The sequence below is a fragment of the Hydractinia symbiolongicarpus genome, chromosome 1 (genome assembly GCF_029227915.1).
Source record: "Hydractinia symbiolongicarpus strain clone_291-10 chromosome 1, HSymV2.1, whole genome shotgun sequence".
In the NCBI taxonomy this organism is placed as follows: domain Eukaryota; kingdom Metazoa; phylum Cnidaria; class Hydrozoa; order Anthoathecata; family Hydractiniidae; genus Hydractinia; species Hydractinia symbiolongicarpus.
The window spans coordinates 8494216-8511666 of NC_079875.1; the positions used below are offsets into that span (position 1 = coordinate 8494216).

The 17451-nt window shown below is 32.6% G+C and overlaps 1 protein-coding gene across 1 annotated transcript; it reads right to left on the minus strand.

Annotated features, from left to right (window-relative positions):
• Positions 1-14374: 14374 nt before the first annotated feature.
• On the minus strand, positions 14375-16926 carry LOC130646913 (52 kDa repressor of the inhibitor of the protein kinase-like). The gene is made up of 3 exons (XM_057452614.1): positions 16045-16926; positions 15051-16002; positions 14375-14970 (listed from the first exon to the last, which is right to left on the minus strand). Exons 1-3 carry the CDS (start codon positions 16924-16926, stop codon positions 14375-14377), a joined length of 2430 nt encoding a protein of 809 aa, XP_057308597.1.
• Positions 16927-17451: the final 525 nt, after the last annotated feature.

The window sequence follows — 17451 nt, forward strand, 5'->3', positions numbered from 1 at the left end:
CTCTTAGCATTAGAGAATTCTTTAACATCTATTTTTCCCAACTGAAAAAACTAAAGTATTGTACCAAATTTGAACTTATCGTTTACCTTGTGACAGAATCATGGAGTTTGCCAGTCATTTTTAAATTTTGCAAAGGAAAGAAATTGTCCAACAAATGTTAGACACAATTGCTTGTCCCTACTGGTATCCATTTAGAACTAAAGTACGTCAACATGTTTTTTCAAGATAATAAACAATACAGTAAATAAGACACTCTTCGGGGAAATATTAAAATCAAAAACTTTTTCTAATTTTAATAAATATTTTGTAATCGTTCGCTGATGTCTGTAAGTCGCATTTTTACACCGTATAATACTCTCTTTGAAACTTGATCATTGTACAGCATTTGTTTAAAACTTCTGGTTTCTTCAACACTCATCACAAGTCCACAGTCAAGTCTTCTGTTGAGGATTTCGATTCTCATTTGCAAGTATTTAATCAAATCCCTGGCTTGATTGATTTGTTGGTACACACCAGTTAACTTTAAATTTGCGTTAAAACGGTTCAAAACTAAAATAAAAATTAAAATTGCATTCTGAATACATGTTTTTTTTTATAACAGCACATAACCTTGGAAATGCAGAATAGTTACGTATAGTGTATGCAGAAAAAATCCTTCTTTACTTACATGGAATAATGTTATTGCAAACGATGATATTATCATTTGCAAGTGCCAACAGAACAGTAATGTCCCCATCGTTGGGTTTCATTGGGACTTCTGGAATGTTAGTGCAGTTAAGAGGTTGCATTGGAGCCATTGTGGTTATCATGTGATGAGACATGCCTGTAACTAATAATTAAAATGGGGGAAAGAATGAGTGAAATCAATACAAATAAATATTTAAGTTAAAATGAAAAAGAAATTAATATCAATCATTTACCCGAAGCTACTGCAGACAAAGCAACGAATATGCAGTTCCAAATTTTGACCATTGTGGATAATAATGCTCTGTGAAGATTAGCAACTAGAAATCGTACCGTGAACCTAAAAAAAGGAATTACTGTTAGTTACATTTTATAAGTTACATAGGAACTTTATTTTTTTAAAAAACGTTGAATTACCTTTCTGATTTAATCTAAGTGAGTTGTGTTTTGGCTGTTGATTGATGTACCCCTTTTATAGCAAAACATCGGTGAATGAGTCAGGATCTATTCACGTAAGAAAATTGCCCAGGAATTATATTTTAAATAGTCATATTTCGAATAATCTTTTATCTCAAAAATCAGGAAGCTTAATTTTGTTTTCACGTACTTTTCGTTATCCACGGAAGAATGATAAAGCATTATTTAATTTTAAAATTATAGTATGACATTTGTAAAATGACTTCACATTTTAAGGAAAAACAAAAGAAAATGAAACTTTGCTATCCGGTTGTTCTTATCATTTTATTTGAATTTCAAAAAACAAAAAAAAGCAACATAATTATGAAAAAATAAAAACAAACAAAACGGCACAAAACAAAGCAAACAAACATGAAAGTGGCGAGCTGATGAACTCTTTATACTAATAAAAGATGAGAATTACATGCTCTGGTACTTTCGAGTTAGATGCCTTGAAATACTGGACTACTCTAAAGTCTGCACAATTTTATCTAGTTGCCAATAATTGTTTTCATTCACTTACTCACTCTTTATTCTCGTATTTTTGACCGCAAAAATCTATAACGTGGTTGTATGACAATTTCATAACCACAAAAGAGCCCTGTTAAATTTTATACTTTAGCTAAACTCAAAAGCTTCCTTTTCCTTTGGATTTTTTTAAGTTTTTTTTAATAAGTTGAATACTTTCGTGTAGTTATTTTTTATCAATTATTGTCTCAAAGTGACAGAAAATAAGGAATTCGTCTGAAATAACCACGGAGACATGACAATGCACATTACATAACGAAGCGATACACCGGTCAAGTTATACTTCCTATGACATCAAAAACAAAATTAAAAACGAGCCGCAATAAAACTGAAAGACACTAGTTCCAGTGGCAATAAAATTATATGGACTTCGAAGAGTTGTATGCTCTATTTACAATGTAAACGGTTTGTATACGTTGCCAATAAAACTTATATATGGAGTACATCTTAATGTTTAATGTACTTCCGTTAAGTTCTTTACGCCTCAGTTTTCTTCATTTGAGATGAAATGAGTTTTAGCCGATGTTGGTATCTTATAGCTTTTAGAAGACAAGTCTCAAAAAAATGCTTTGGTACGTAGTTATTTCTTGAATAATAATAGGCCAAAATTAGGCGAAATAAGCAGCGTCCCTTAACGATAATGCATTAATGAAAGATTGTCATGTTCACGCGGATCATTTTGCAGTGAATATAAATCTATTGAAGATATTATTTCGGTTTGTCTGTTCAGTATTCATATTACTGTGGAAAGTTTATCATTTCTTGAACATGATAGTTTAGTAGGCGACGTTTCGGGAGATCCTTCTCCCATCATCGGGCAAAGTAAAATGATGTTGCGCATGTATTTATATAATTGCAGAGGATCGAAATTCATAAAAATTAACCAATCAGAAACGAGCTGATAATTACAGTTAATTACGGTAATTAACATTTTCGGACCTGGATGTAGGTAACTACTTCTTCTGTAGGGCTGGTAACCAAATCTCAGGAAGTTGATACGAGATGCTGTTTATGTGTTTGTTACGTTCTACACTGTTGATGGTTTCTTTAATCTTCCTGGCCGTTGTTCTGGATTCTCTGTCAATGATTTTCTTCGCATCCCAATTAAACTGATGACTTCTGCTCCAGCTGTGGTCCGCAATTTCGTTTTTCTTCACATCTCCGTTTCTCACTGCGCGCATATGTTCTTGTACTCGTTGCTTAAACTTTCTTTTTTTTTTTTTTTTTTTTTTTTTTTTTTTTTTTTTTTTTTTTTTTTTTTGTTTCGCCTATATACACTGCATCACAATCTTTACACGGGATTTCGTAAACAACATTGTTTTGCTCTTCCAGGTTTATTTTGTCTTTTGGTTTAGACAAAGTGCTTCTTTAGAGGTAAGAATGCATTTGATCTTGTGTTGCCTTAAAACTCGACGAAGGATCTCGCTGGTACCTGGTACGAAGGGTAGGAATGCTGATGCGATAAATTCCTCTGATGTTTCCTTGTTGTCTCCGTTGCATCTTCTTTTCATTTTATTTTCTACTTGCGTGATGACTTTATGACTGTATCCATTTGTGATTAATGCATTTCTTACACGTCGAATTTCTATTTTCCTCTCCTGTTTGTCACTGACTACACTGTTGGCACGATTCAGTAATGAAGATATGACAATTTCTTTGCAAGATTTCTGATGGTTTGATTCGAAGTTAAGGTACTGGTCAGTGTGTGTTGGTTTACGATACACTGAAACTGAAATGGAACCATTCTTGCGTTTGACCAAAGTGTCCAGAAAAGCGATACTTCCATCGTGTTCAAGCTCAACAGTGAATTTGATTTGTCGATGTAGGCCGTTGATGTGTTCATGGAACTCTTCTAGATGAGATCTTTTGATTATGGCGAATACGTCGTCAACAAATCTTTTCCAAACCTTAGGACGTCTGTCTGATGTGACTAATGCTGTTGTCTCGTGTGCTTGCATGTATATTTCTGCGACTACTGATGATGCAGGGCCTCCCATGGCAACTCCGTCTGTTTGAGTGTAGAAGTTCTTATTAAACAGATACCATGTTTTGGTTAGAACAAGTTCGACCAAACGCAGAAAATCCGGTACTGGAATCTTTGTCTTTTCACCGAATGCAGCATCGTTTTCGATAATGTCTTTAATGATGTTTAAGGTGTCTTTTATGGGAACATTTGTGTAGAGTGATGTGACATCAAATGATACCATGCATTCGTCGTCTGCTATCTTTATTTCTCTGATGTATTCCGAAAATTCTTTTGAGTTTTTGCTGTGGTCACTTGCTGTGAATTTGCTGAGGATGGAAGCAACAAATTTTGATAGGTTGTATAACGGTGTTCCAGTGCAGGAAACTATTGGTCGAATTGGATTTCCCTGTTTATGAATTTTGGGTAGTCCGTAAAATCGCGGTGGTGGTCCGTCACAAGGTTTCAGTCGGTAATACTGCTTATCGTCGATGTATTCTTTTCTCTTCAACTCCATTAAGATGTTCCTCGCTTCTCGTTTGATAATTTCTGTGGGATCTTTCTTGAGAAGTTTGTAAGGCCCGTTGTTGATGTGTTCGTTGCACTTGTTGATGTAGTCAAGTGTATTCATGATAACCGTTGTTCTCCCCTTGTCTGCCGGTAGGATTATGATATCTTTGTCCTTCTTTAGATTCTTCAATGACAGTCTTTCAGATTTTTGCAAATTGTCTTTTGGTGTTTTGCTTTTCTGTAGCGTGAGGCTAGACGAAATCCCGTGTAAAGATTGTGATGCAGTGTATATAGGCGAAACAAAAAGAAAGTTTAAGCAACGAGTACAAGAACATATGCGCGCAGTGAGAAACGGAGATGTGAAGAAAAACGAAATTGCGGACCACAGCTGGAGCAGAAGTCATCAGTTTAATTGGGATGAGAAGAAAATCATTGACAGAGAATCCAGAACAACGGCCAGGAAGATTAAAGAAACCATCAACAGTGTAGAACGTAACAAACACATAAACAGCATCTCGTATCAACTTCCTGAGATTTGGTTACCAGCCCTACAGAAGAAGTAGTTATCTACATCCAGGTCCGAAAATGTTAATTACCGTAATTAACTGTAATTATCAGCTCGTTTCTGATTGGTTAATTTTTATGAATTTCGATCCTCTGCAATTATATAAATACATGCGCAACATCATTTTACTTTGCCCGATGATGGGAGAAGGATCTCCCGAAACGTCGCCTACTAAACTATCATGTTCAAGAAATGATAAACTTTCCACAGTAATATAAATCTACTTATAACACATCTTTCTAAAATATAGATAAACAACAAATACAAATTGAAATAATAATTTTCTTTAATTCTCATTTCTACTTGTATCATGGAGGGGGTCTTCAAAATGTGATTCCAATGCAATAATATATTACCAAGTGTGACAGCTACGTAATTAAGCTGGGTAATCACCTCATTTAAACTGAAATGAAGAAACAATCAAATGCTATTATTAGAGTCATCGCTAACAAACACGAAAATCAAAGTTACAAACTTTTAGTTTCCTTGACAACGGATGAAAATGAGTAATTAAAAGTCATTTACCAGGGAAAGGTACATCTAAAGAATGTGAATAAAAATCCTCCTGCAGACGTATATGTATGTAATTATAACTTGTATGTCACGTTTTGACAAAAGTGGGATAAACTTTGACTCCTCATTTTCGATTAACTCAAACTACGTAGAGTAAAGAATTAGAAAGGTTGAATTGATTTCTCTTGCCTAGTTTAGGTTATTTTAGCCATTTCTCAGAACAAATGTATAATGGTTTACAGTACTAAAACCGTGAAAATAAAGTAACAAATTGCTATGTTACATGTCATACGACAAGAACAATCCAGTCTTATAATAATAATAAAAAAGCATAGCATTCTTACAAAACTCCTATTTAAAGCAAGTAAATAAGTGCATAATTGATGGTACGATACTATATTATTATATGGAAGACTATCAATAAATGTGGATAGTTCTGTACACACAGGAAATTTATATTGTATAGCAACAGTTCCAGGTCAACAATAATAATCACTATTTATTCCTTAAATTTGGCACACAGGATTAAAACTTCGAAATATATCCTTAAGAGGTCAATAATTATCTGCAAAACCCTTGTGATTCTGGAAGTGAATCGTATAATTAAAGTCGTATAATTGAGTAATAAATAATTCAATCAAAGACCTGCATGCCATGTTACTATTAATGCAATGTTGCTGACTAATGACAACATCAATTAATTTTCCATTCGGCTGCTGATGCGGCAGTTTTTTGAGTAATCAAGGCTTTTTTTACTTATTAAACTCTGCAAATTTTCCAGCTTACGCGTGTAATTGTGGACGTTCCCTAATTACGTACAGGTTGTGGGTGAGAAACTCGCAGTCGGCACAGGAAAAGTGTGCGTTTGTAAATAGTAATTGAATAGTAATTTAAAACACGTTTAAAATTAGCTTGTTTTTTCTTAGTTCAGGTCTTTATCAGATTTTTGAACAGTGTCACTGTTGTTGAATTTATTGTGTTGTGGTGTACATGGCTCGTCGTAACTTTGTGACAAAAAATTGTAAATATTAATAAATTGCAAGTAAAAAGTTTCCAGACTAAGAAGCCCTTCAATCTAGATATTTTATCACTAATAATTATACGTAGACAACGTTCATGTAAACGATTGGTACGATTACATCCATACCGATGGACAATAGGAGAGCTAAGAAACAATAAAGTTATTAGAAGGAAAGTCTCTTTACCTTGGAAAGATTTACAAAAATATTCACTGAAAAATATTAGCTTTCTACTGGCTTTAGAAAAAATGTTTCTAACAATTACGACAAGAAAGTTCTCATAAAATAATCATGTGATATAGATAAATCTGAGAGCAAAACTGTTTTAACTTTGTATAAGGTATAGTTGCAATTTGTTATAAACATACTCCGTCGGTTAATTAGGTTGATGTGACTATTACGTCTTCCTACTGTCATTTAATGCTATGGAAACCAGGCATATTGACCGACAACGTTTAAGGTAAGTACATGAAACGATTACTTACAATAAGAAGAAGAACATAACTTTAAAAGTTTGAAATTTGTTTCTTAATCTCAGATAAATTTTAAGTTATGGAGCGTAGAAAAACGGTCTGTATAGTGCGTATTTACGCCTTTGAACAATACGGCGCGCCTTTAAAACAGGGTTTTAGAAATACAGCTTTTTTTCCTTTAGTACGATACCATATTCTTGTAATTACCTCTTTCTTTATCTTCGTCATGTCCATATTTAGTATGATTTTTTATGTCCTTTTCGATTTTTAAAAGACAGTCATTTGTACTGAAGGATTTATCATATATTTCATATTAATAATTGCACACGGAAGATAACGAGGAGTGATAAAACGCAAATAAATTTTGAAAAGGTTTTCCGAACGGTGCTTCAATCCTAGAGTTTATTTTAAGAGAACGCGCATTAAAATTTGTTTCTGATTACAATGCCTGGAAATTTGCAGTTTTCGTAATAAAGATAGGTCAACATTCTAACTTTTGCAGACACACAAAAATTGATAAGAATAAAAAAAGTTTATAACATTTTGCCATGTTTATGATCTAGAAATTTGCCATAATAACCGACCACGTTTAAAACTTGGGCACTACCAGGCATGAGCACTATAATGGCAAGAAACACAATTTCCGCACTGAAAAAATGAAGATATAATTTATTCACGTCAAATAAATATTACATAGCATTTATAAAAAATCATTTATTATAAACGCTATATGTAAATGATACTTCTATTTTTTGGATATATATCCCAGCCGTTCTTTGATGACTGTAAGTCGCATTTTTATACCGTATAATACTCTTTTAGAGACTTGATCGTTGTAATACATTTCTTTTAGATATTGTGCTTCTTCTACACTCTTCACAAGTCCACAGTCAAGTCTTCTCTTTGTAATTTCCATTCTCATTTGTAAGTACTTCATCAAATCCATAACTTTATTGATTTGTTGGTACACACCGGTTAACTTTAGGTCAGCAATGAAGCGATTTAAAACTGAAAGAAACGGTGAACAACTTACAGTCTTTTTTGGTTATGTTTGTATGACGATTTCCTTGCGATGAAAGGAAGTATTTGCTAATGCAATTTATTAGATAATAATACGTACTGTTAAAATTTAAGAAATCTGAAAAATAAGTGGAAAAAATATTTCACTTACATGGAATAATGTTATTGCAAACTTTTATGTTCTCATTGGCAAGTGCCAGAACCGAAGTAATGTTTTCGTCATATGGCTTCATTGGGACCTCTGGAATGTTGGTGCAGTTAAGAGGCTGCATGGGAGCCATCGTCGTCGTCATATGGTGAGACATACTTGTCACTAGCGAAAAGAATGAACATAAATATAAGTTGTATGGAATCATAGCAACCAATGTTAGACTATGTATGCAACTAAAATGGTATAAATGATAATTACCTGAAACTATTGAAACAATAACACCAAAAATGTAGTACTCTATTCTGACCATGTTTGTTTCTGAAAGTTGAGCTTGAGAATTAAACCAGAAAGAATGTTAAGAAGAATCTAAAAGAAATGAACTGTTCAATCGGCTGAATATCACCCAGAATTATTTCTTGTTTAAACATGTCAAAAATATTGTAGCTACCTACCTGCTTGATTTGCTTTCAGAGAATTGTGAATTTCCAACTGTGAAATTTCTTCTTTTATGGCAAAAGATTGGTAAACGAGTTAAAACTTATCGAGACAAAAAAGCAACTAATTTGTCTAGTCATCTTTTCAGCAATCATTTTTTTTATCGGAGAAACAGGAAAATCAATACTTGTTGTGGGATTTTCAATTCCGTTGCAACGTAAATAGGATGAAGCAGTATCTGTGTGATGGTCTGCGAACTAATTATGATAACTCATTGACCTTGTCAGGATAACTTACTCTGATAAAAGAATTATGACAAGATGAAATAAACCAATGCGAAAAGAAAGAAAGAAAGACAACATTTAGCGTTTAGAATAACTATTTGGTGATTGCATCGATAAAACATCTGGAAATTATTTCTACAATCCACGTTATAATGACTCATAATGTTCGATTAAAATTTTTTTACGTCAGTCTCAAACACTTGGCTACAATTTCGGAACTTGTTTTAATGATAATTTCAAAAACAATAACTAATGATAGTTTGAATTATTCTTCCAATTTTTTAAGAAGTTTCCGTACATTATTGATATTTTTCCACATGTCAATACCGCCATCCATAATTACAGAAGTTAAAATCACTTCCTACTGTAATTTTTGGAAAGATAATTAAAAGTGAATTAAATTTAAGCCTGTATCCATGACAAATACATGTACATATCCGGGTGAGTATCTGCTGAAGTCATTCAATTATTACTGCACGCAATGTAATGTTTTTGGCCGGTGATTCAGCAATATAATCATGCTAAAAACATATTAATAACAGTGACTTAATTTAATTCACTTAGTGTACAGCGGACTTAAGACTTTAACTTATTTAGTCAGATCCCTTCAAAACTTTAAAATGCGTTGACGTCAGCATGTCCATTTCGCAAACGTAGGCGGCTTCTTTGAGTCTAACGTATGTTATTTGGTAAAGCAGTTGTGTTAGAATGTGCCTGAAATGTGTCTGAAAATTTAGTACCTCTGCAGCCTACCGACACAAGAAAATTCATGAGCAGATTACTTTTTAAATTAGAAAAGGGGCCAAGAAAGCTATAACTTAGTTGTCTGTCACACAGGTAAGTTATTAGTTAGTAGATGACCGACTTACTAGTGGCTTAACACCACGGCATTACAAGTAGTACAGATGGGGAATTTTAACCTGCAACTTTAGTAAATGACTACAAGTGGGCTAGCACTACAGCATAAGAAGTCAGCGCGGTATTTCAATTTTACAATACCGTGCAATGTGCTAGCCGTACAACATCTTCACTCACTTCTCTATTATATTTGTGTAACAACGTATGCTTTTAGATACTGCTTACCTTTTACTACAATTGTAAATAACATGGAAATAAGTAGTATGTACATATTCAAGACGTATGCATTAAACATTGGGCGTCGAAAATAATTTAAGGATGACGTCATCAATTTTTCGTAAAATTGATTACATCTAGTTTAATTATGCTGAATCATATGGTCAATTAAGATTGTCACAAAAAAAGACAGGAGCGGTTTTATTAAGATTGATGTACAATGTAAGCTCCTAAAAAGCACCAGAGCCGATGTTGCATCTGCGCCTTAAAGTCTGTTATTCGAAGTGAAAGGGACATGTGTTAGATTTTTCTGTTATGTAAATATACATTCAGCGTTTTTGCCTCTATTTAAAACAATTGATTATTTGTCATCTATACTCATCTTTTGGTATATTTTGATTTAATAACATTTGTTACGCTTTGTATTTGTTAGAAGTACTTGTATTTAAAAGTTGTATTTTCTATAGAAACCTTCATGGTAGTAAACAATATGCTTATAATGTTTGCCGTTCTCTTTTAACTTTGTTAATTGTGGTCACTTGTATTTCTTCCTACTTTCAGTTAATTGGAAAAGCAGATAAAAGAAATTTAAGGTCTACAGCGCATCATTAACTATTACATAATGTTATATAACAACAACCTCTTAAGAGTAATACAAGAGAAAGCTAGTTCCTGTACCCGTGATTTTTATCAGAATAATGAAGCAATTAAAAAAAACTGTTTAAATAGCTCCACCTATCATCTTTCGTTTCATATATACTTCCTTTATCAAAATCTTAAACTTTCTATATTTTATGACGGACAACAATTGTCCTACAATATTGGAAACAACTGCTTGTCTTTGCTGGTATAAGCTTAGAACTAACTAAGTCAATTAAGTAAAATAAGTTTTTTCTCAAGATATAAAATAATACAGTAAATCATAAAATCTTCAAAGAAATACTAAAATTAAAAAACTTTTTTAATTCTAATAAATATTTTGTAAACGTTGCTTGATGTTTGTAAGTCGCATTTTTACACCGTATAGTACTTTCTTCGAAACTTGATCATTGTACAGCATGTGTTTCAAACTTCTGGCTTCTTCAACACTCATCACAAGTCCACAGTCAAGTCTTCTGTTGATGATTTCGATTCTTATTTGTAAGTATTTCATCAAATCCATGGCTTGATTGATTTGTTGGTACACACCAGTTAATTTTAAATTTGCGTTAAAACGGTTCAAAACTAAAATAAAAATTAAACTTGCATTCTAAATACATGTTTTTTTATAACAGCACATAACCTTGAAAATGCAGAATAGTTACGTATAGTGTATACAGAAAATCCTTCTTTACTTACATGGAATAATGTTATTGCAAACGATGATATTATCATTTGCAAGTGCCAACAGAACAGTAATGTCCCCATCGTTGGGTTTCATTGGGACTTCTGGAATGTTAGTGCAGTTAAGAGGTTGCATTGGAGCCATTGTAGTTGTCATGTGATGAGACATGCTTGTAACTAATAATTAAAAGACGAAAAAAATGACTGAAATGATTACAAATAAATGTTATAGTCAAAATAAAAAGGAATTTTATATCAACCATTTACCCGAAGCTGCTGCAAGCAAAGCAACGATTATACAGTTCCAAATTTTTGCCATATTTGCATAAAAATGTTCTGTGAAGATAACCAACAAGAAATCGTACGGTGAATCTAAGAAAAGAAAGTATTGTTATTTACATTTGATAAGTTACATAAAAACAATATGTTTTCTATTGGTTTAATTACCGTTGTATTACCTTCCTGATTTACTCTCAGTGAGTTGTGAATTGGCCATTGACTGACATACTCCTTTTATAGCGAACCATAGTTGAATGAGTCAAAACCTATTGACACAAGAAAATTACCCAGGAATTCTATTTTAAATGGACATATCTTTTATCTCAAAAACAGGAATCTTGGTTTCGTTTCCACGTACTTTCCTTAAGGCACGAAAGAATGATAAAGCATTATTTTTCTAAACTCCAAAGAAGTTTTAAAATTAGAAGATGACATTTTGTAGATGACTAAATTGAAACCTTGCTAAGATTCCCTTGTTCTTATAATTTTAATTAAATTTCAAAAAGGAAAAGAAAAACGTTAGTATGAAAAAACAAAACAAACAAAACAAAACAAAACAAACAAACAAGAAAAATTAAAACTTATGGAGCTAATGAAAGTACTTGTACCCTTTATACTAATAACAGGTCATAAGAACATGCTTTGGTTCATACGAGTTAGATGCCTCTAAATAGTGGACAAATTTATGTTTTAATAAAATATTTTCTAAAAAAACTAAACTCTAAAAAGGTGGATACTTCAGAGGAGCTTAATCGGGAAACTTAAGTAGCGAAAGGAGTGCAAAACCCTTTTTAATAACCTTGTGTCTGCTGGCGTTAGCAGTATTTTACTTTTAACTCGGCGCATGCATTAGAATGTAAAAGCGTTAAGAATGATAAATAGGTCTGATTAAGCCATAAGTTATAGAACATTCGAGAGCATCATGGTTTTGGAAGGTCAAGACTTACGGATAACCTAGAATAGCAAGACTTAAAAGCAATTTTATAACTCCTTTACAAAATTTTGTCGACTATTTCCCTACTGAACTTTCGAAAGAAATAATGTTTGCTGGAATAAATAGATAAATTTCAATGTGGATCTTTCTAATTTGTGCATAAGTTAATATTTAAGGATTACTACGAAATAAATAAAAAATTTACATTTAGTTTAGAACGACTACCCTTTGAAAGCAGCCTACTGATAAATTCTGCAGAAAGATGATCTAGTTGACCTTTTTTTCACTACTACTCAATGTTTTCGTTTTTTTAAGCACCGAAGTTTATAAGGTGGAAGTATGTCATTTTCACAACACTCTAAAACCCTGCTAAATTTAATTTCTTAACTTTTAAACTTCCTCTTCTTTTGGATTTCTTTTACTTTTCTAACAAGTTGAAGTCTTTCGGAAAGTCATCTTTTAATAATCAGAGTGACAGGAAATAACTTGTTTGTTTGGAAATTTGTCTGATTACGCTACGAAGACATGACAATGCATATTACATAACGTAGCGACAAATTGCTATCAATAATACACGTGCTTAGTTATATGTCCCATGACATTAAAAGTAAAATTAAAAAGAACAGCTATAGAACTAAGTCACACAACTTCTGGTTACGATAAGAATGTATGGACAAAGAGGAGTGGTATGCAAACCCTATTTAAGCAAGCATGTAACCTGTATACGTTGCTAAAAACCTGATATGAGGAGTGTGTATTAACATACTTATGTAAAGTTCCTTGCGCTGTTTTCTGTATATTTAAGATAAAATAACTTTTAGCCGAGATCGGTATATGGTAGTTTTGTGAAGGACCTATTTTAATTCAATTTAATGAATGGTTGACACTTTCTTATAACATATTTTTGACATATTTTTAGCAGGGAAGCAAAGGACAGTAGAAAAATATCTTAAAACGTTTATGCGTATTGGTGAAACGGTTTTAAATTCTAATTTCTACTGGTGTAACAAATGGCTTTTAAAATGTAGTTCCAATGCATTAAGCAGGGGCGGATCTAGGATTTCTGATGAACCCCGTCATAAAATGTACTTATATTAGTGACACGCGAAGGCCCACCATGGTTGAGCCTTAGGGGCCAGAAAATTTTTAAACATTGGAGGATCCTAGATTGTCTGAAAACAACATTCCCGCATCTAAATTGTAAATTATTTGGAAAATAAAAAGGCTATTTGTCATTCGTACAGCATAAAACGAAAATCGTTACCGTGTCATCTTTTCAACAATGTTGTTTGGTTGCTTCTCTTTCTTGCTGAGTTTCTATTGTTATATATGAAGCCTATGAACTAAAGAAACAAGATTATCTCATATAATTTATAGATGTTAATAGGCCGTTTCGCTCAATATCAGAGCTCATCAGGATGCCTAGGATAACAAAAAATGTCATCCAGACATGGACAGCCAAATAAAAAAGAAGTAAAGAATTAAGATAACAAGATACAATGATGAGGAAAAAATAGAGAAAAATTTAGCTATCATTGGCATATTTATATTTAAAAAAATACAGGATAACTTGACAACTGCAACTATGTTCTACTATTTCTTGACAGTTGCCAATTAAATGATAATGAATATTGGAATGAAATGGTTTGATATGAATAAAAATGAATGCAGGATAAAATGACAACTGAGTAACCCCATAGTCCCTGCAACTATGTTCTACTATTTCTTGACAGTTGTCAATTAAATGAAAATGAACTATGGACTAAAAAAATGGAAATGGAACACGAAATATGTTAACAATCAAAGTGATAAAGTAGTATTAATATAAGTGTTTTAATAATTTTGATATATATATATTTTTGATATATAACATATTTTCTATTAAATTAATTTTTTAAGAATACCAATAGTATAATATAATACCAACCTTTGCAACAAATATACATAACAATTAAAATTCAAGCCTACGATTTGAAAGAGCGTATCTATCAATAACTTTATCTTTGTCAGGGATAATTTCTTGATGGATATATAACAATGCTAACCCATTTAAACGATCATTGGTCATGGTACTCCGTGCGTATTCTTTTAACCTTCTTAATGCAGAGAAACTCCTTTCACTCTCACAGGAAGTAACAGGAAGAGTCCCAAGAATACGTAGGGCTATTTTATATTTTCAAAACCAGGGAAAGAAACTGCTTTTAATGCCAATGATATGCTATCAGGGAGAGTATCAGTATGTTCTTCCCAATATTTTTCCCAGAGCGACAGTTCAGATTGAAGGGCATTAACACTAAGAAAATCAGACGTATAAAATGTAATAAAATCTTGAACTTCGTTTTTCCAGTCTTTACCCTGACTTTTAAAGAAAAATAAATGAGATGGAATTAATGCCAATCCTTTGTAAGCAGCAACTGTTTCAGGTTGAAAGCGCTTACTAATAGAAGTATTAAGAAAATCTAGAAGTGGTATTGTTACTGAACGTTTAAAATAATCAGATACCGAGTCAAAAGGAGTGTTTGACCTATGGATTTGTGTTTTGCAAATTCTTGGTGCTTTAATGGTTACATCTAGCTCATTTGCAATAGCAACTGCCTCAGAAAATACATTATTATGAAATGCATCAACAGAATTTCTAGTATCAATTAACTCTTTTTTCAATACAGAAATTAAATTGATACCTTTAAGAATATCTATAGATTTAGATTGTAAATTTCGTGTGACAGGAAGAGTCACCAACAAAACTTTGGTAGTACACACTAAAGAAATTAAAAAATCAAATCTGGAAATAAATTGACAAAACTTGAAGCCTTAAACTTTGTATCTCTGTTACACATACAATCAGAAGAAGACATATATTTAAGACATTTCACAATGGTTGTGTACAATTTCAAAAAGTCTTTTAGACCATCGATTCGTTCAACCCACCTTGTCCTACAAATATCTTTCAACTTAGATTTTGAGGTATCAGTCTTACACTCAACAACAAACTTTTGCAGAACGTTTTGTCTTGTTTCAGACAAATTGAAAGTGTATGACAATTCCTTCACTTTATCAAACACTTCTGACACTAACAATATGTCTAGGGAATCACACACTGTTAAATTAAGTTTATGAGAGTGACAATGTGTATAAATGGCTTTTGAATTAAGTCTTAAAATATGAGAAGATAGACCATTAATGTGACCAGACACTGACCCAGCACCATCATAGCCCTGTCCTCTGCAATCCATTATGTCAAGCCCTAGATCTTCTTTTAAACATTTCATAATTGTACTGAAGAGATCAGCACCAGATAATCCTTCAGAGCAGTGTAAAAATCGAATGAAGTCCTCTTTTATTTCACAAGTGCTATCAACATATCTTAAAATGAGAGCCATTTGCTCTTTAGTTGATGAGTCACATGCTTCATCTGCAATTATGGAATAAAACTTATTTACTTTAACCTCAGAAATGATTTCATTAGTAATTTTTTGACCACAACATCCAATTAAGTCATTCTGCACTGTTTTAGAAATATAACTGGCATTTTTAGCACTGGACTCTAAATGATCTTTTAATAGCTGATTGCCACTGCGAATTGAAAAGTTTAAAAACTTATGAAAATTTCCAACCCCGGCTTGATTAGCATAGCCTCCTGCCTCAGGGAGATATTTCCCATCATCCCTATGTCCCCGCAAAGCTGAATTGGTATGACCACATAAAATGATCGTATCAACAATAGATTTCAAAACTTCTCTATTTTTGTTTATTTTCTGTTGTAGCTGACCATTGACTAAAACATTGATGGGCTGGGATTAAGATAACATCTGACTAATGAAATTATTAAAAACAGTGGAAGTAAATTCATGTAAACCATTCTTTGTGGAGTGATGTTGATTAAAAGATCTAGTTGCATCATTCCATTTTGTAAAAGGTTGTAAAAAATGGTTTTGAATTTTACCACATTTGTCAGGGAACTTTGATCCAAAAAGAACACAGGGTAAACAAAAAGCCCCATCGTAAGCTGGTGAGTAGCGAAGCCAAGGGTAATCTTTCAACCACTTTGAACGGAACTGACGTTTTAAAGTTTTAGGGTAGGTATAATCTGCAGAAGGGGAAAAAGTCTGATTTATTAGATCGAAAATTTGTTTGTCTGTCATCCCTTCTTTAACACGAAGTCTGTAATATGCAACATCAGTTACATCAAAATTTTGTGGAAGGGAATCAACTATTTTTGATGTTATGACTGATTTATTATTGCTTGGAAAAAAATTAGGTTCATGGCTAGTACTATTTTGTAAAAGATTACTAAAAACATTAGATACAGAAGAAGTAGAAGGATTTGAAATGTTGCTTGAAGGTGTATTATTAGTACCTTTTATTATTGCTTGGGGATCCTGACTTGATGTAGGTAATTGCTGAGGAAGAGATACCTTTGGTAAAATAAGCTTATTCTTGGTGACAGGTTTAAAATCAATTTTATTTTGAAAGAATCCAGAAACATTGGTAGACATACATTTCTTCTTAAATAGAGGCTTATAAATTAATTCCTTGGAAGTAAATAAAAGTGGCACATAGTGATTATGTTTAAAAGTAAGATCTGAAATGAGATAACCTTCATAACAAAACAAAATATGGAAGCAAGTTTCATCAATCTTTGGCACACGTGGAAAAACCTTTTTATTGAACATTTCTTTGTATTTGAGAGGACCACAATCAGGATAATAACACATAATATTTCTGCGAATTATAGAAGACAATGACAAAACAAAGAGAAAACCAGACCACTAGTTCATGTTTTTCAAACAAAAAGTAGCCTCAGCTTTGACAAGTTTAGCAGCCTTAAAATTAGTATCAACAGCAGCATGAGATACTGACATTGCTAAAATATTCGATGGACTTAAAGATGGATATTTGTCAACAAATAAATTGGGGTGAGAACTATAATACTCAGAATTGACAAAAAGTTCAATGCAAGCAAGTAGCCTTAACTGTTGCGTCAAACTATTATCACCTACCAGACATAAGGATATGGAGCTAAACAAGCAATTTCCAGATAATTCGCACCTAAACAGTGAAAAATAAATAAATATTTCTTAAAGAAATTAAAGAGAATTCACTCCTCAGAGCAAAGACACTAAGTTTTAACATTTTGAGAAGAATCAAAACCATTATTAATTCCACACACACATGCCAGCTAGCTACCATAGATACGGTTGCTAGCTCCCCAAGAGTAATAATCAAAACAAAAACCACGA